This window comes from Brassica rapa, chromosome A06 (genome assembly GCF_000309985.2).
Source record: "Brassica rapa cultivar Chiifu-401-42 chromosome A06, CAAS_Brap_v3.01, whole genome shotgun sequence".
NCBI lineage: Eukaryota > Viridiplantae > Streptophyta > Magnoliopsida > Brassicales > Brassicaceae > Brassica > Brassica rapa.
The window spans coordinates 11,745,534-11,766,213 of record NC_024800.2 but is presented as its reverse complement, the minus strand read 5'-3'; the positions used below and the strand labels follow the sequence as shown (position 1 = coordinate 11,766,213).

General features: G+C 34.9%; 2 protein-coding genes across 3 annotated transcripts; one reads left to right on the top strand and one right to left on the bottom strand.

Moving 5' to 3' along the window:
• Positions 1-16,946: 16,946 nt before the first annotated feature.
• Positions 16,947-19,215, top strand: LOC103873303 (actin-12-like). 2 transcript variants are annotated; one of them, XM_009151725.3, is made up of 5 exons: positions 16,947-17,193; positions 17,581-17,649; positions 17,728-18,121; positions 18,247-18,860; positions 18,956-19,215. In XM_009151725.3, exons 2-5 carry the CDS (start codon positions 17,590-17,592, stop codon positions 19,019-19,021), a joined length of 1,134 nt encoding a protein of 377 aa, XP_009149973.1. In that variant the 5' UTR covers positions 16,947-17,193; positions 17,581-17,589; the 3' UTR covers positions 19,022-19,215. The 2 variants fall into 2 exon arrangements, with proteins under 2 accessions (XP_009149973.1, XP_033128609.1); XM_033272718.1 differs by lacking the exon at positions 16,947-17,193 and adding an exon at positions 17,244-17,296.
• On the bottom strand, positions 19,145-20,680 carry LOC103873304 (epsin). The gene is made up of 4 exons (XM_009151726.3): positions 20,386-20,680; positions 20,137-20,259; positions 19,837-19,998; positions 19,145-19,753 (listed from the first exon to the last, which is right to left on the bottom strand). Exons 1-4 carry the CDS (start codon positions 20,526-20,528, stop codon positions 19,285-19,287), a joined length of 897 nt encoding a protein of 298 aa, XP_009149974.2. The 5' UTR covers positions 20,529-20,680; the 3' UTR covers positions 19,145-19,284.

Sequence of the window (20,680 nt, the reverse complement as noted above, 5' to 3'; positions counted from 1 at the left end):
CTCAAGAGATGTGAAGAGACCAACCTTGTGCTGAACTGGAAGAAGTGTCACTTCATGGTTAAGGAAGGGATTGTGCTTGGACACAAGATTTCAGAGAGGGGGATTGAGGTAGACAAGGCCAAGATTGAAATGATGGTTGGGTTAGCTGCACCAAAGACGGTTAAAGACATTAGAAGCTTCCTTGGTCATGTTGGATTCTATAGAAGATTCATCCAAGACTTCTCGATGATAGCAAGGCCAATGACTAAGCTTCTATGCAAGGAGGCTGCATTCGTCTTTGATTGGAAATGTCTAGAAGCCTTCAAGAAGTTGAAGGAGAAGCTGGTTAGTGCCCCCATTGTGCAGCCACCAGATTGGGATCTCCCTTTTGAGATTATGTGTGATGCTAGTGACTATGCTGTGGGAGCTGTTCTTGGTCAAAAGAAAGACAAGAAGACTCATGTGATCTACTATGCGAGTAAAACTCTTGATGAAGCCTAAATGAAGTATGCTACAACTGAGAAGGAGCTGCTAGCCTTGTCTATGCCTTTGAGAAGTTCAGAAGCTACTTAGTTGGGTCAAAGGTCATAGTCTACACTGATCATGCTGCATTGAGACACCTCATGGCCAAGAAGGATGCTAAGCCGAGGCTGTTGAGGTGGATCTTGCTGCTACAAGAGTTTGACCTTGAGATTAGAGACAAACGAGGTGGATCAAGTTCAAGGTACATGGAAAAGTTTACAACATGACCTTCAAGGAAATTGGACAAGCGCTTGGTCTTAAGGATTTAGAGGAATCATCCATCCCTATTCTATACGATGTCCCTAAGGAAGAGAGCATGGCTAGAATGGTTTGGAGAGTGTTGGCAGGGAAGCCTCACAAGCCAAGCCGTGACAAGAATGCTTCCATTCGCCACCCTTCAGTGCATTATCTCCACCGGCTAATTGTCCACACCATCTTTCCGAGAAAGGAACTGGGCATTGTTAATGACGAGGAGCTACAACATCTTCACCAAACCGTTCAGCATTATGCTCATCCTTCTTAGTTGCATCATGTTGGCTCTGATTTCTACAAGAACTTTGGAATGGTGAGATTCTTTGTGAAGCGCCTCGTCCACTACAAGGAATGGGCTTGGACAACAAGTGACCCGGAGCCTCAGGTTGGCATTGGTGGACTGATAACACCATTGCTTAAGTTCAAGGATATACCCTTAGAGGATGATCCAATTGGTCCCGCCTTCATAGACGAGGTCTATTTGAAGAAAGCTCAATACTTCAGTGGAAGGTTCGATGGAACTTGTGTCTACTCCTACATACAGTCTACAAAGGAGGTTGAAGTGCTTCTCCCAAACACCGACCTTACAAGCTTGACTAGGGCTGGCGCTATTAGCTTTAATATTGGGAGTGAGCACTTCCTTGGACCCCATAGTCCTCTAGCCCCCCATGAGATCTCCTAAGAAGAAGAAGACAGCAGATAAATGTGGTGTGTTTCAAGAAGACACTTCCGGTCTAAACTCCGAGTTTCTTTATGGTCCTCCTCGTTACCACTTTGACCAGCGTCCAGGAGCTCTCCCCCATGGACCTCTTCGCTAAGCTCAAGAGCATATTAGCAACCTCCAATGATGGAACAAGGCTCAGGACAGAACTATCTTCAAGCTCAAAGACAAGTGCAAGGTGTTGAGTAAGACCGTGAAGAGGCAAGCGGAAGCTTCAGCTCAGTTCATGAAGAAGGTGGCTGATATACTAACTAGAGGAGCTGTAGCGGGATGTTCATCATCAGACTTTGACTTCCTTACCCCCCAGCCTCAGCCTTCAATTGGTCCTTTAGCACTCAGACTTCCCGCCACCAAGAAAGAGCTGCTCCGCCGGAAGAGAAACCCACCAGCTCAACCGTCTGATTCAGGAAACAAATCTCCATCCCTTGCATCGACAGATGAGGACGCTGACACCGAGGATGAGGCATCAGCCTCTTCTCACGCTTCATAGAGAGGTACTCCACCACCCTTCCATTGTATATACCAGTTTTTCTTTGCATTTATTTCTCTTTTCGGTATCTCCTCCTACTTCCTAACACATAGACTGTGTGAACTAAGTTTGGGGAGGTATCAAGTACTTTGATCATGTTTTCTTTGATAATTTGAGTCTCATGCATTGCATTGTACATACATATATGCATAGAAAAACCAAAAAAATTGAAAAATTTGAAAAACACAAAAAAAAACATGTAGTTGTATCACTTGCATTTTTAGGATTGAGTCTAGAGCATATAGGTTGCATTAACTTGCATTGGGAACAATGATTTTAATGCCTTGCAAGGAACTCTTGTCTAGAACTCAAAATGACACCGTAGTTAAACATATCAAGTAGCTTAAGCATCTCTTGAAAACCTTGCACGCTTCGAGCCTTGAAAACTCTTCTTGAAACTTGTTTGCTTGCTTGATGTTGGCATTGTTTTTAAGATCAGCTCCAATCTGAACTTGGCTTGAATGAACTTAATCTCTCTTGCATATGGGCATTTGCTTACTTGATCATGGTTCTCATACACATTTGGGTTATCTTATTCCTTCATACCTATCTTTGTTAACCCAAATGGCACTCCCTACCCTAAAACCTTAACCATTCTTTGAGACCAAACATTGAATTGCATGAGTGAGGCCTCTTTTGAAAGCTTGTCATGTGCAAAATTTTGAGAGTATTGGAGGCGACATAGGTTTATTCTCATCTCTTGCTAGCACAATGAGTTAGCATTCTAGGATGTTGAGAGGGGTTTGTGTGTTCTAAATTTCAATATCTTGGGATGGGGAGTGAGAAAGATGAGAGAGATGAGCAAAAGAGTATAAATTGAAAAGAAAACCCTAGGGATAAAAAGATAACAAGAAGCTCTTGATCATGTAACAAAGAACCTTCCCCCTAATAAAAGAAAAATATAAAAGAGAATCAAAGAGAAGTTGGGGAAGGAAAAAAAAAAAAGAGTTAGAGCTTGTAGAAAGTGAATTGAAATCCCTAGTGGTTGAGTCAAAAGAAAAGGAGAGTTGTTCATTGGGTGAATGATGTGAGGGGTCTAGATTGATTATGAGATGATGATAAAGAGGGTAGAATGTGATCACTTATAACAAAAGGGGGTAGAATGATGAGGATGAATCTATCTATGCATGAGTTGCTTCTAATCTTAGATAAATTTTGCATAATGATCAAGCTCCTTGTTTTGAGTGATAACCACCCTTAAATGAAAACATTTGAACCCATCTCTTCATTCATATTAGACCATTGCTTACCTAGCCAAATGATTGATATCATGTGCCCATTTGTGAGAATTCACCTTGTGTGTGTGTGTGTGAATCAATGTGAGAGCTGATTGAAGGAACTTGTTGGTAAAGAGTATTGCAACTTTAGTAGAGGCAAAAGAGTATGGATAGGCCTAGAGAAGCTAGAGTATAATAAGGAAGATGTTCATGCCATTTGCTATGTTTCTTTAGGATGTTAAGTTGAGTGCTAGGAAGTGTTACTTTTGGCTATGAGTTCCCACTTTCAAACCTCTCACCCTAATGAGTTCTTACAAAGTCACTTGAGGACAAGTAAAGAACAAGTTTGGGGGAGTTGACATGTTGCATATTTACACTGTTTTAACCATCCATATTGCATACATTGATCATATAAATTAGGAATTTAGCATCTTTAGAGTCCATATTGCATTCATATGTCCTAATCAGGTAGTTGAGTTTCTTATGGAGTAATTGGAGGTGTTTAAAAGCATTATGGCTCAAGAAGAGATGGAAAATGAAGTTAGTTCGAGTTCAAGCGAGCACAACTCGGGTTGAGCCAACGCGGGTTCTCTTACCCGCGCCGAGGCATCGAGAAGAAGATATGAAGGACTCCACGCGGGTTGAGTGGCGCGGGTAGCCGTACCCGCGTCGTCGAAGAGGAGTTGTCGATGATCTGACGCGGGATGGAGCACGCGGGAAGCAGTACCCGCACGTAGGAATTGGAGGCGTGGTAGCGTCTTGACGCGGGGTGGAGCACGCGGGTGATCCCCATTTTCCCCTACCCGCGTTACCGAAGGATTCTGTTCGAGGAGTCACGTGGGTGAAGCAGCGCGGGGAAGCCTACCCGCACGTATGAACTGATGGCGCTTCGACGAGTTGACGCGGGGAAGCTGACGCGGGTTGCACCCGACGGAACCCAACCCGAGTCGAGACTTTTACTTAGTCGAATTTTAATGTTTTTAAGGGCTTTTTAGACTTTTTAATGGAAACCATTAGGTTTACCAAAGACATATAAATACTCTTGTAATCCTAAAGTTAGGATCTATCTTGTTTTCTATCTAATCACAAAAGAACTCTTAGGTGGAAGATCTTATCTTAATCATTTTCTCTTGTGATTACTTGATTATCCTGATCACTAATCATGATTAGCACCAAATCATCTTTGATTCTTGGGCTCATCATGAAGAGTAGTGAGTAGTCATCTTTGGATTCATGGGTTAGAGAGATTAAGGGTGATTAAGCTAGATCTAAGGTGTTTAGGTATAGATCAATCTTGTTCCTTGCTAGTAGAGTGCTTTTAATGCAACTCTAGAGTTGGCCTCTCTAAAGTTGAGCTCTAGGCATTTCATACCCGGAAGGTGTTCGATGAAATGCCTGAACCAACTCTGCTAAGCTTTAACATTCTTTACCAAAGGGATTTGTTGTTAAAGGTGTTAAGATGGCTAGTAGACTTGAGATTAATGATTACTTAGATAACATTCAACCAAAGGAATTTGATGTTTGAGTTATCTAGGTAAATGAGCATTCATCTAGGGATAGAGTTTGCTTAGGATTGTGTCTAGGTCTAAGGTAGATATAGATTGGTTGAAAGTTGACACCTTTAGGTTGAATCTTGAAAGTTCAATTCCCATAGCCCATGAGTTCTCCCATCTTAATAGAAAGAAAGCTTTGTCCTTTATTGCATTTTAGGTAGAAATCTAGTTTAAAATCATCTCAAAAACTGGTAGCACTTAGATTAATCATGATCTTGCATTCTCTTTGCATCATAATCACTTAGAACTAGTTTAACATCCTTTATGCTTCAACATTTGATTAGGAGCCTTAAAAACTCCTATCATCAACTTTGCTGTGATGTAAGTTTATAGCTACATTTAATTCCACTCTTTAGTGCTAGAAAAATATTAATGTGTTTGTTTTAGCAGGAAGGCAACCATGGTCCTGGAGATGATATGCCCGGGATGACCTCACTGTCTACCAATGTGTGCGAAAAGACCAACTCTTCAACAACTTTGATTTGTCTCATCACCAAAAACTCTCAGGGCACATCATCTTCCAAGTTCACCAAGAAGGCATGCATCGCAAAGGCACGCACTCATCGCATAGGTTAAGAGGATGCAATATGTGGCCACATTAGTATCTAGAAAAATGCTTACGCATCATTGATGGATTTTTATCTATTCTTTGTTATCTAAATTTTAACTCATGGTTATATTACTCCCCAGTCATTCAGCCACTAAGTTTCATATATGTATACATCCTTCTTTTGACCAAAAAAGTATACATCCTTCAATTCATTCAAAATATTAAAAAACAGTAAATAATATTTAAAAATAAAAGTAACACGTGCGATGTATATTTTTCTGTTTTAAAAAATAAGACTACCGACTACGAGACAATAAAAAATAAAATAAAAATAAGACTACGAGTTGTTCGCTTCTCCGAATGTAGCTCTCTCGATGCAAATTAAAATTACTCTTTACATTTCAAGTAGTGTTTTGACAAAATTATGCAAACCGGTTAACATCTTTTTTTTTTGTCACAGACAAACCGGTTTACATCTTAGATCAAGCAAATGGTTAGGAAAAAAAGATTCCAGAGTATATTAACATAATTATGGACTCTCAATCATCAAAAGGTGCATATCTATACGTGTTGTCGATGCGAACCCTCTCTAGACAAAACGCTCACTACGTGACATTTCTTTAGTGCAAAAGAAGTCTTATCGAACTAAAATGATCATCATAAGGCCGAAAGAAGTCTATTACCAAAAAAAAAGTCTCATGGAACTAAGATGATCCTCATAATGCCACCAAAAAGATGTCGCCTCAATAACCTGAAAAACCGTCGCACTGATTGTCTTTGCTATAATCAATTGGAGAAATTCTTACGCTTCGTTCTAACATAGAAGATCAACACCCAAAGTCATCCTTTGCTCTGTTACAGTTTTTCCCTATAAGATGATGATAGATGAATGCAATTGCAGGCAACTATTAAATTTATAAAAAAAATAATGTTTTTGTACACCATGTTTCAATATATATAAATTAACTTTCAAAAAATTTATAAAAAAATGAATGCAATTGCAGGCAACATATATAAACAACCTTAGAAAAACAAACTCGATATCATTTTTATATTTATAAAATTATCTTTAGTTGTTGACTTATTTTTAAATTATTTTCAATAAACTAAAATTGAAAAAATAAATAAAGGCAATAATAATGACAGGTATATGAATAGCTACTAATTCAGAATCATAAATTATTAAATGAATTATACAGTAATTCAAAAATAATTGACAAATATTACACCATTCCAATCATGGGAGCAGAAGCTTTAAGGTAAGGATTCATCGAGTAAAGTTTGAAGTAGTAGCCTTCGTGAAATCTATGTCTATAAGATTGAAATAAAAGTATTTGTCAAAAAAATGTTTCAAATGGATAAAGCAAAGTATGCTTCACATTTTTTTGTCAGAATTCAGAAGTGTCCCATTTGTTGATATTCAAATATGCTAGATCACTTATGCATGTTTAGTGGTGTTTTTTCCCAAAACGAATCAGTAAAATATGCTACATATTTTTTGTCGCTTTTAACTTTTAAGGCATACTTTTGATGATATTGAAATATATTAGATCCCTTATGTATGTTATTATATTTTGATTAAAAATATTTTCTTGGTTTTTCCTTAATTAGAGATTCAATGTACGGAAACAAGCTCACTTTTTACTTAAGATCATTGTGAGTTGATGAGATGTGACTATCCATTATCAATATGTAATCCCTTTCAAAATGTAAGAACATATCTTTTTTTGGTCAAATGAACATAATATTCAGACAAAGTAACATAAATTCTGACAAGAGGTTATAAATATTATTCTATAAATGATTAATTAATTTATGCATAAGTTAAAATTCACTTTCTTTACAATAATTTTGGGACCAATGATGTAGAAAGTGAAATTTATTATATACTTTAAATATCTTAATTTCTTAAGATGGAAAAAACTAAATTTATATATCTACAATAAAATGTATAGTAACAATCAACTATATATTTAAATTAGGGAAATTAGGCCAAGTAGCTAAGAAAAAAACAAAATTAAAAATCTAACCAAAATCCCCCTCTCTCTCCTACTTTCTCTCCCTATATCTCTCTACTCTCTCTCCTAAAATCTAACTTTTCTTTTTTTTTGGTTATTTAGCAAAAAAACCTTTAGATTATTGTATCAAAAAAATTAATAAATAATATTATAAAAAACTCGGCGCGTAGCGCCGGAAAACCACTAGTATGTTAATAAACCATAAACCAAAGCCTTATCGGAGTCTTCCAGACCCTATAAATAACTAAGCCAAAAACACTTCTTTAAACTTAAATGAAACGTACAAAGTGTTTAAATCAAGTTATTAGGTAATCACTAAACACATATAATTCAAACTAAAAAAAAGATAAGATTTAAAAATCAAACCCTAAAAATACCAGCAATATGTAACATATGTTACCAAACCCTAAATCAAGGACTATCATGAGTTAGTCTATATTCATTCATCTATGTTGAAAATAATTCAGTTTTAGTAAAAATAAATTTACATCATTTAGAAATGTTTATTATAAAATTATTTCAAAATTTTCCTATAAAACTTTTTTATAATTTTTTTGAATTATTTTAAAAATTTACTAAAGGAGAAGACTTACAAAGAAGCCTTCTAAAATAAAGCTTTGAGTCATTTTTGGAAATTTTCCCTAAATATTAAATAATTATTTAATTCATATCCTCCAACGTTAGAGTGAAAAAAAAATCCTTCCAAGATGAGTTTTAATTGTACTTTTAATATATAATACAATAGAGTTATTATCTTTTTCTATTGCTGAAACGTTATAGTATGACCATTTAATTAATTACTCAATATGAAATATTTGATTCTTTACGTTAATCAATCAAATATATAACATTTCTAGAAAATCTTAATAATGAATATAAATATTAATAATAAATCATTTTTAACTATAAATTTGAATTTTATTTTTACTTATAACAAAATCTATTGAAAATATATAACAAAATCTACTAAACTTTTAAATATTTTTAGAAATAATCCATTAATTAATTTTATAGTTAGTAATATGATATTATTGTAAGTTAATATTAACAAAAAATTTATTATAAAGCAGAAATAAAAATTCTATGTTATTTATATATTTTAGATTATAGTCTACATTATATTCAAATATAATTGCTAAACGAATTAGAAAGGAAAATATCATTTTAAATTGTTAAACTAACCTATTTTATTTTTTTAAAATGATTTCATTAAAATAAATTATCATTAACCGTTAAAGTGTAATAAAATTCGTAAACTATGTAATATTTTTATATGCAAATTATTAACATATGTTCAACTTTTATATCTACAACTACATATTTATCTCTGATGTTAACTTTGTAATCTCTAATATTTACTAATGAAATATCTTTTTTTCCGTAAATACAAAAACTATAAATTATCTTTTTATTTATTTTAAAACTTACAATAACATTGCATCTAAATTTTTAATATATAAAATTAAATAGTATATAATTAACCTTTATTTATTATACATAAAATTTTAATAATTCATGAAAGACACTAATGAGAAATCAGTTGTAATTGTAAATTAATGTTTTTTTTAGATATAACAAAATCCGTTGAGAAAACAAAATACTTATAAAATTTTGCAAAATACTAAAATAATAGATGTTAAAGTATATTTTTAAAACATCAACATGAAAATATAAAGGGAAATTACATGTTTACCACTTTCATGGTATCACTTTTTATTTTTACCACCACTAAGGAGACATTTTCAAAAATACTTTCTTCATTAAGTGGCAAAAGAGTCTTATGATCTTGTGATTTATATATATAATAAATCATTATTTAAATAAAAAAATAAAAAAAATAAAAAATAAAAAAAATAAAAAAAAAATAAAAAAAAAAAACTAAAAAACATTTTTACTTTTTTTATGTTTTCGAATTATACTTTTTCAAATTCAAACTTTTATAATTTTATTTTTTGCAATTATTTTTTTTCGAAATTTTTTTTATTTTTTCAAATTTATTTTTGAAAAACGAAAATTATGTTTGAAACTATTTTTTTAAATTTTTTATATATTTTTTAAATATTTATTTATATATTTATTAGAATCCTAAATTTCACATTCCAAAAATCATACCATACCCTTCAACTCTAAACCCTAAGTCTATATTAATTAACCCTAAGGATATAATTATCTTTTACCCTTCATCAAAAGTGAAGGTAAAAGTGGTTAGTGTAAACATGAAAAGTGGTACTATGAATATGCTATTTGTGGCAATTTTCCAAAATATAAAGTATCCTAAATAAATATTCTTTCCATAGTATAACTAAATAAAATTTTGAAATTGTATTGTATGAAAACTGTAGAAGTTAAAAAAAGACATCAAGATTTTTTATTTGATTATTTCTGATCATGAATTTATTGCGCCAAATTCAAAATATATATTAGTAAGTGATAGAAATTAATAACAAAATAAAATGTATAAAGAAAATCAATATTATTAATAATGTCGAATAAGAAACCTAAAAATAAAATTATAGAATTACAGAATATATACCACTAACATGTATATCATATATTTAAACCGTTTACGATAATATTAAAGTTATACATTTATAAAATGAAAAAGATATCGGCATGCAGTAAAACTCTAGTAGTAGCTTTAGAAGACAACTAGAGATTGATATTTTTACGATAATATTAAAGTTAAATTTTTATACATTGATATTTTTTTCATAATTATTGTTATATATTTTAAATGTGTCATAATATAACTAATTGTATTCAAAAGACCTCGACCGAATTAGGTAATATTGTTATTTTCGTACAAATATCCGTACGTGTTTTAGATATATTTGTTATTTACATATTTTTAGGCTCCTATACATTAAAACCGAACTCATCCAGACCACGAAAGATCCAACTCAAACCACACATAAATTTATAATATTCAAGCGGGGCCTAATTTAAAAAAAAAACGATACCCAAAAAGAACAAGTCGTACCTCAATGGATAGTCAATGTATATTCCTAACTAATTTTATAAACTAATAAAAATGACACTTTATATGTGTTTGGCTAAATTAAGTGAAATAAAAAGAATTTTTTATTTAGTAAAATAATTATATGGACTTAAATATAATACATTTTTGTTATTTTGATTTAAATTATTATTTTATTCACAAAACATGTCTTTGAATTATGTTTTTGGCTACATAACTTTTCACCGATTGAAACTAAAACAAATAAATAAAAGTTTTAGTAAAACAAACTAAACAAAAGTTTAACCATATGCAAAACCCAATTATTTTACATTTTTGATTTTATAATTGGTATACAGTTAATGTTAGTTAACTAATAAATAAAAATTTGCACTATTATTATTATGATAATATAATTAATGATGTGATGTATTATAAACTAATATAATTAATGAAATTGTTAAACTGAGTGAAATATGGAAATAAAATTAATATAATTATATTAATAAAATTACTAAAAAGACATGATACTTCTTTTTTATACTGCTGATATCCATGTTTCCAAACAATTCTCATTTATACTGTTATCCATGTTTCTAAACAGTACCAACAAGTACTTCAGTTTTAATAATATAGATAAAATTGATGAACTGTAATACTACTTTTAATAGATAGTAGCTTTAAATTTTTTTTAAAAGACAGAGGTATTCCTTACAAATATTAATACACAAAATAAATAAAAAAACACTCTAAGATAGCAATAAAACACATTTTATTTCAAAAATAACACAAAAGAGAAAAAAAAGTCTCAAAATAGCATCATTCTAATTAAAAAGATATTTTTATTTTATACTGGGTTTAGTTTAGGATTTAATGTTTAGAGAGTGAATTTTGAACCAAAAAAGAGAGAGTGAAATTATGATAAAAGTTTAGATTTTAAAAAAAAAAAAATTTAAAAAAAAAGTTTAGAATTTAAAACAATATAGTCATCTTTTCCTTGAATTGCTATTATTTTGGGGATTTTCTTCTTATTTGTTTTTTTTTGAATGAATGTAAAATTTATTCAAACAAAAACAGTATTACATCAGGTGTAACTTTGTTTTTCTAAAGATTAAATCCTCAAATTTATAAAATAGCCTTCTTCTTCATCAGTTTGGTCTTGCTCCAAACCATGTTATCAACCCTTCTTCAAAGTGCTTCCCCCTTCCTCTGACTGATAAGAGCTTCAGCCTCACATTTTTATCCACAAGCTTTTTCAAACTAGCCACGTCTTTTGGCTCTTCCCCATGTCTGCGAAAATTTCTCTCCCACCAAATTGTATGCATTGTAGCTTGTAGAGTATATCTGAGAATGAAAGTCTTTATGGGTGTCAGCCATGGTTTTGAGACAATCTCAATCAAATCACTCCAAATCGCAGTGAACATATCCTGCATAAGTCCTTCCATCAGATTTCTCCAAACCTGTATCGACATCCAAAGAAGAGATGAGCACACGATTCCGGTGTGTCATTACACAAAACGCAAGTTGTGTTTATGGAATTGTTCCATTGCTGCATTCTATCAGTCGTTTGCAGTCTCCCTTTCGATGCGATCCATATCATGAAAGCATATTTTGGGGTAGACTGAGAGAACCAAACTCCTTTGTTCCAAGGGCAGACCGGTCGTATTGCACGAAGTTGGTCCCATGTTTTGCTTGTTGAAAATTTATCAATATATCTACCTTCAGCATGCTTCCAAAGAACAATATCCTCATCTTGATGATTACCCAGCTTACTGGTCTCATCTTCTATTTGATTTAGTATATCCACTCTATGATTTCTTCTTCTTCTATTTCTCTTAGCTTCCGCAACAGAGTAGTTAAGGGATACCTAAATCAAGTGGACCTCTTTCTCCAAGTATCTCTTTGAGCACATCAAATCGAAACCATCTATCATACCAAAAGGATGTACAGTTTCCTGAGAAACTTCTTAGCAATCTCCCTTAGCTTGAGTAATTTCTTCCACACTCAAGATCCAGAACTTGTGTTTTCTTTGATAGACCAGAAGGATTTTTTCCAGATCAGATTGCATTGTATCCAACGAACCCACAATGATGACTCTGACATCAATCTCCATATGAGTTTCAAGCCATAAACTCTATTTATTCTTTCAAAGGTCGAAGTCCCAAACCTTCTTCATTCTTTGGAACGCAGATATCCCACCAACTGACTTTAGCTTTGGTTGTCTTAAGTTCTGGTCCTGACCATAAAAACGCAGAGCATAATCTTTCTATCTCTTTCAAGAAATTCCCAGGCAATCTAAAAGCTGGCATCCAGAAATTAGCTAAGCTTGTTATCACTTAACTTATGAGCTGTAAACGGTCTGCGTGTGACAAGAATCTACCAGTGCAAGAACTCATTCTCTTCCTGACTTTTTCTACAAGCAGTAGGTAGTCATTAACTGTCATGCGCTTTGTAAGGAGATACAATCCGAGGTAGCGAACTGGCAGCTGACCAGACGAGAAAGGGAAGGTCGTAAGGATATCTTCTTTTGTGCTCTCTTGCAGTCCTGCTGTGTACATAGTCGATTTTTCCAAGCTGATCTTAAGGCCAGAGACGCTTGCAAAATCTTTGAAAACCTCGAGAATCCCTTCAACTGATCTCTTAGTACCATCAGTAAATACTAGCACATCATCCGCAAAACACAAATGTGATAATAAGATGTTTTTGCATCTAGGATGATAACCGATTTGCTTCTTTTCCACTGCCTTATCTAGCATACACGATAGCACATTGATGCATATTACGAAAAGATAAGGAGATCAAGCGCATCCTTGTCTTAACCCTCTCTTGCTTTTAAAAAATCCGCAAGCTCTCCATTTACTTGTACCGAGAAAGAAGCAGTACAAACACATAGCTCGATCCAATGTACAAACTCCTCGGGCATATTCATAGATCTCAGTGTATTCAATAAGAATGGCCAGTGCATGTAATCGAAAGCTTTTGCAATGTCTATCTTCATAGCACAACGGGGAGAGACATCTTCTTTATGGTAATCTTTAAATATCTCTGTTGCCAATAGCAAATTTTCCACAAGAAGCCTATTTTTAACAAAAGCATATTGATTGTAGGAGATACATTGGGGATATCACTTTATACAAGACGTTGCAGCATAAAATCGGCCTGTAATCCCTCATCTCTTGTGCATTGTCCTTCTTGGGAATAACGGCCAGTATAGTTGAGTTTAACCCCTTCGGTAAGAACCCCTTACTGAAAAAAGACTGCACTGCAGCTGTGAAGTCTTTTCCAATTATACTCCAAGAGGATTTAAAGAATTCCGTTGTATACACATCTGGCCCTGGAGATTTGTTGCTAGGTATTATAAAAACCACTTCTTTTATTTCCTCTTCCGTGACTGTTCTTATAAGTCTTACTCTTTCTCCATCACTGCATCGAAAAGAAAGTATATCCTGAAGTTCCTCCACAGTTGTTGCTTCCATATCTATTGACTCAAACGTAAGAAACTCATTAAAGAATTTCTCAGCTTCCTTCTTTATATCAGCTTGAGTAGTCACAATGCTTCCAACAGGACACTTTATTTCTCGGATTGCATTTCTGATTTCTCTAACCTTTGCTGCATTATGAAAAGCCTTATTATTTTTGTCTCCAACTTGCAGCCAGTGTAGCTTCGACCTTTGCTTCAATACCTTCTCCTTTATATCTGAAACTCTCTGCCATCTCGCAGCTGCCTCTTGCTCTAAATGGACATTTCCCTGTGAAGGATCTTCCATCAGTCTTTCTTGCTTCTCACATAGATCACTAAATGCTTCTTTCACCTTTCTTGTTAGTGATCCCAACTTGTTTTTACTCAGAGATCTAATATGAGGCTTCAACCCTTTAAGATACTTTGAGAATCTGTATAGGGCTGAGGTGAATTAAAAGAGTGGTTTAGTATCTCTCCAATAGTTAGTCATAACCTCCATAAACTTTGGTGTTTCTGCAACCACATTTGTGAATTTAAATGGTTTGCGTTGACCCATAGCCTCCACCGTCAGATGAAATCTTCCTCTAAGATGATCTGATACCCCCCGCTTCAAAGACTCCATATGCTTGCGTGCGCTTGTTAAGCCAAGTTTCATTCACCAAGATACGATCCAACTTCTTACAAATAGTTCCTTCTTCTCTTTTGCTACACCAGGTGAATTTCGGACCCTGATAACCCATATCTACTAGACTACAGTACTGAATGACATTCTCAAAATCTCTCATTCCTGAAGTTATTAAGCCTGAATCTTGATAATTTGAATATTCATCTCCATCCAGAACCTCATTAAAATCTCTCATAATCACCCACTCCTTGTTTCTGAACATTCCAGAATCCTGATGAGTCTTGATATCCCTCCATAACTCTTTTCTTTTTTTTTCTGCTATATTCTCTGCATAAACAAAAGAACATAAGAACTCCTCTTCTTCTCCTTCCAATAGAACCGAAACTGTTATAATCTGATCAGACTTAAACACCGGAGTCACCCTAACTTGAGAACTCCAAAGCACCCAAATTCTACCATTTCTGTTGAACTCATAGTTATTTATAAACGACCATCCCTGAAATACTGAGGAGACAATTTGAGCTGACTTGCTCTCCTTGATCCTTGTTTCCAACAAACCTCCAAACTGCAAACCTTTATTTTGAATCCATTGACTGACTACTTTGTGTTTTAAGCTTTTATTAAATCCTCTCATATTCCAGAAGAACCCTGTCATTGAGAAGAGTTTTATTGCCTTTTTTCCCCAAATTCCCGGGAATCTCTAGAACAACTCTATGCATTGCTTTTGACCTTCTTGGTAGAGATGGTCTAATTCTGGTTGCACTTGCTAAGTCAGGCCAGTGCTCTTGAGTATTTTGTACACCCGCAATGTCCTGATTCTGACTATCTTCCGTATCCTTTTCCTCCCCCTTTTCCTTGTTATCACTTTTCTCATCCATGTTTCCTTCAACTTCTTCTCCCTCCTTAGTATCTTCTTTCTCATCTTCAATATCTCTTCTTCTATAGTTAGTATTTCTTCAACCTCTATTGGGTTTATCGTATCACCTTTCTCATCTAATTCAAGAAGAGTTGAGAATCTGGATGGAGTTAATTCCCACCTTTCCATATTTCAATGTATTTGAGCTTCTACTGGCTTTCTAACCAGTCTTTAACTATTTCACCCTCTTCAATATCCTCTGTAGATTTTATGCTCTGCTGCCCTACTTTCTCGTTGTTTACTACATCATCTCCTTCCTTATTCCCTTCATTTCATTTTCCAATTACAACGCTTCCTCCTGTTTCAGCTTCTTTCTCTGTGATTCCTTCCTTTATTATCTGCTGAACTGATTTCTCCGAACCATCTTTCTTGTTCATGACACACACTTTAGCAATATGTTTCCATTTCCCACATGTGTAGCATCTAATAGGCAACCATGGATAGATAAACTCTACCAAAGATGATTTTCCATTCTTCGTGAGATTTATCTTATTTGGTAGTTCTTTGGATAGGTCCACATTAACAAAAACCTTTGCTAGCTTGAAATTCGAGCAAGAAGCTGTCTCTGGATGCAAACTAACTGGAAACCCTGCTGCACTTGTCATGAAGCTCAATCCTTCCCAAGAAAGAATATTCATTGGCACGTTTTTGAGATGAACCCACATCGGTATTGACTTTATTTCAGGCTTCTCCTTCAACTCATCTGGTGTCCATTTAGTTACAACCAAAGGTATGTTTCCTATGTTCCACATGCCTCTTCTCAAGATTCTGGCTCGCATTGCTGGATTTGAAACTTTGAACTTCATTGTTGTGTCATCCACTACATGTACATCGATATGCTTTGCCTCTCCTTGAGTCCAAATTTTGTTCACAATAGCATGAACTCTAGCAATGTGTGGGCTGTATCCAGAAATTTACCAATCAGGTAGTCTTCCCATAGAAGATTCACATTATCAATAACATCATCCGGAACCTCAACTGCCTTTTCACCCTCCTTTTATGTGATCTTCAAATCATACTTCTTCAACACCTTCTTCTCTTGTGCTACCTAGACCCATGATGATCCTCCTTTTTCAGATCCACTCGAAAGGTTTTCCAGTCCTTGTTTACCCGTTTAATTCTCCCTTCTCTCTTGATTTCCTGATCCATTCCCTTCCACGTGATTGTCGCCTTCGGTAACTGCTATATCTCTCTCTTTTCCGATTCCAAATTTTCTTCGAAACATCCGATTCATCCAATAGGTTTCCTAAACCAACAATCTCACTTTGCGTCACCTGATTGACCCTAGTTCCCGTCAAAGATCTAGGTAATCCCGGCGGCACCGCCGAATCCATTGCCAGAAACTTCGATCGCCAATCGCCTTATTTTTCGCCTTTCTTCAAAAGTAAAAAATTAAATTTATTTTAAATCTTTTCCCTTTTTGCTTTTTTGCTTAGATTTTTTTTCCTTTCTAGTACTATCAAATAGGTTCGTCTGAAAATAAATGATAAGTTTATAAATATTTAAATAATACATCTAATTTGCTCTATTACTTGAAAAAAAGGAAGACTCCAATATGAGCTTTAATCTATTACTTGGACAGAATTCAAAGCCATGAGTTTATATATACTTACTGAAAGGCCTAAAACATAAAAGCCCAAAGAGGGTCATGCTTTCAGCCGGTAACCCCCTATTTTCCAGTAAATAACAACCGCAACTTTCGATCAGACCAGTGGTTCTCTGAATTCTCGAACCAAAAATAGATGGACAGGTGTTGTTACAGGCTGGGATATTGGAGTAAGGAAGAAAACTAACGGTTTAGAACCAAAAATAGATGAAAACTAAAGATATTAAGGGACAAATGCGGGTGTTTCAAGCAATCGTCTCTTCTTCTTCAGCTGCATAAATTTCATCAGGTAGATGTTATTTCATTTCTTTATTGGTTTTCACAATTTTCTTTAATTGTTTCGAATTGTGTCGTGTATTTTAGACTAATCTTGTAAGGTAGCATTTTTCCAGGTATATCAATATTAGTGGGTTAAATGAAAGATCATCTAGAAAGGGAACAGAAATTCAAGGATCGAATGTCCATAAACATTAAATATATTTTGATTTGGTATAAACTAATGAAGTTGATTTCAGAAATGCGAGAGTTCTCAATTTTAGCAATGCACTGGTTACATTTTTTTTTTTATATATTCAGTTGACTTGTTACCGATGATATTTCTATTTTAGATTTATTTTCTGCTTTTTAATCGTTTTATTTTTATTTGTGTCATTGCTATGTTCTTTTGTTGATGTAGATTTGAAAAATGGCGGACGGTGAAGATATTCAGCCACTTGTTTGTGATAACGGGACTGGAATGGTCAAGGTAAACAAAAGAAAGCTTCTCTAGATGATTAAAATATATATATATATATATATATATATTCAACTCTCTTGCTCCTAGGCTGGTTTTGCAGGTGATGATGCTCCAAGAGCTGTGTTCCCGAGCATCGTTGGTCGTCCGCGTCACACAGGAGTGATGGTTGGAATGGGACAAAAGGACGCTTACGTTGGAGACGAGGCACAGTCCAAACGTGGTATCTTGACTCTCAAATACCCGATCGAGCATGGAATAGTAAACAATTGGGATGACATGGAGAAGATTTGGCATCACACTTTCTACAACGAGCTGCGTGTTGCCCCTGAAGAACACCCGGTTCTGCTGACCGAAGCGCCCCTCAATCCAAAGGCTAATCGTGAGAAGATGACACAGATAATGTTTGAAACATTCAACACCCCTGCTATGTATGTCGCTATTCAAGCTGTTCTCTCCCTATATGCCAGTGGCCGTACTACTGGTTAGTACACTTATAACCATGTTTCTTTAGTCTGTTCAGTTTATTAAGTAATTAAAGATTGTTATGGCTTGAATTTGAATAAAGTGTGGTTCAGTTTTATTTCTATTGCATATTTTTTTGGTTAGGTATTGTGTTGGACTCTGGAGATGGTGTGAGCCACACGGTTCCAATTTACGAGGGTTATGCTCTTCCACATGCAATCTTGCGTCTCGACCTTGCAGGTCGTGATCTGACGGACTACCTCATGAAAATTCTGACAGAGCGTGGTTACTCCTTCACCACAACTGCTGAGCGTGAAATCGTTAGAGACATGAAGGAGAAGCTCTCTTACATTGCCTTGGACTACGAGCAAGAGCTCGAAACTTCCAACACCAGCTCATCTGTCGAAAAGAGCTTCGAGCTGCCAGACGGACAGGTGATTACCATCGGGGCAGAGCGTTTCCGATGTCCTGAAGTCCTGTTCCAACCATCGATGATCGGAATGGAAAATCCAGGAATCCATGAAACTACTTACAACTCAATCATGAAATGTGATGTGGACATCAGGAAGGATCTTTATGGGAACATTGTGCTCAGTGGTGGAACCACAATGTTCGGTGGGATTGGTGATAGGATGAGTAAAGAGATCACTGCGTTGGCTCCAAGCAGTATGAAGATCAAAGTGGTGGCTCCACCGGAAAGGAAGTACAGTGTCTGGATCGGTGGCTCTATCTTGGCTTCCCTCAGTACTTTCCAGCAGGTAAACAAACTCCATACAAATCTTCTATCATAGTCAAATGTTACTATTTTGGTTATAATGTGTGATACCACCAAAATGTGTCTCAAATTGTGCAGATGTGGATTGCAAAGGCTGAGTATGACGAATCTGGACCATCGATTGTTCACAGAAAGTGCTTCTGATCAAATTCATCAAAGTGATTATCATTTTTTTCCAACCTAAAGCCAGTTTCCATCATTGCCTACCGGCCTTCTCTGTGTTTTCGGTTATTCTTCTTCCTCATTGTTTAATATTATTATATAATCTTGCTTCTGAAGTAAATCAAGTTTAAGAAAAAAATACATATCAGTAACTAACAGAGTGTTATTGTTATATTTGTATACGTTTTGGTATGCAAACATCACATACATGCCGAGATTTATTTATAACATATTCAACTTGTGTTCTAATCAAGCAATGAGACGATATGCTTATTTTCATCATCCGTAAATGGATGGTTCTCTTCTTCTTCTACTAGATCTTGACCCTCCTTTTTATCACAACCCAAAAGTGGGTTTATCTCTGTGTTCTCCTCATCTTCAGGATCCATATTTTCTTTCATACTCCTCCCCGATTCCTCGTTCGGGTCAATCACCAACGGCTGAGGGAAGTGGCCGGTGACATTAGGAGAAACGATTGTGTTGATCTCTTGGTCATCTTCAATGTACTTGGTGAAGTTGGAATTGCATTTCATACAGGAGGAAGATTCTTGTAGGACTTCACTCTTTGAAGGCTTGCGATTGAAGCTACCAAAACCTTGAATCCCTCGAGACAGCTCGCGAGCTCGCTTCCTCTCTTCCTTGAGCAAATCTCCTTTCTCAAGTAGCCTCAAGACCTTCTCTGATTTCCTCCTAACAGATAATCCCCAATTAAACCTGCCAATAGACAAAAACTTATAGCAGTTAGATTATTTTTCAGACATTAAAACATGTTCCACCGTAAACCCTAAAACGAGTACCCTTTCTCGTCGATCTGTTGGAAAGATTGCATTTGCGAGATAACATCTTTATCGCCTTGAAACTCATCTGAGACGCTCTCTGGTCCATGAGTGAGCAAATGTTCAACGACTATGAGCGAGTTATAAGCCATTCTCCAGTTTCTTTGATCAAACTTTGCCAATCTATTAACACCAAACAACAACAAAGCTCCATAAATCAGTAACATAAATACATGTCTTATTTCAGTACAAAATTATTTGGTTAACCTCTCTTCCAGAAGTTATTAAATAAAATAAAAACTGGATAAGTGATATTGGGACCTTTTGTGCAAGACATTGACAATCTGCAAGTAATCTTCAAACTCAAAAGCTGCCTTTGAAATGGATCCTAAGGTTTGTGTGTTTGGACCACATGACTCTCCATCTGTAGCTTCCTCAGTCATTCTTCAATGAAATTATTCACATGATAATCACATACACATAGATTAGATATCAATAAATCCATCGATCTCATGAGTCAAAGAAGTAAAACCTATTACAAGAGAAGCAAAAGAAAGAAAGAAAACTAACAGTTGAAGAGGAGTAACGTCGGTGAGAGCTAAACGCGCAGTTTTGAGCTTTTCTTTGAAGAAAAAAGAAGCTTGCTTCTTCAAGTCAATGAATGAAGGTGTTCCCATGCCGATGCTGCTTCGATTTCTGCTCATCATCGACATCTCTCTTCAAATTATTCTCAGTTTGCATATGAGGCTGAGAGAGAGAGGTGGTTTAAACTAAATGTCTATATTTTCTAGATTGGTCATTGAATAAAGAGACAAATAAAATTAAATAAATCAAGAAAAGTCCAGATCTGTGATTCAAAAAGGTC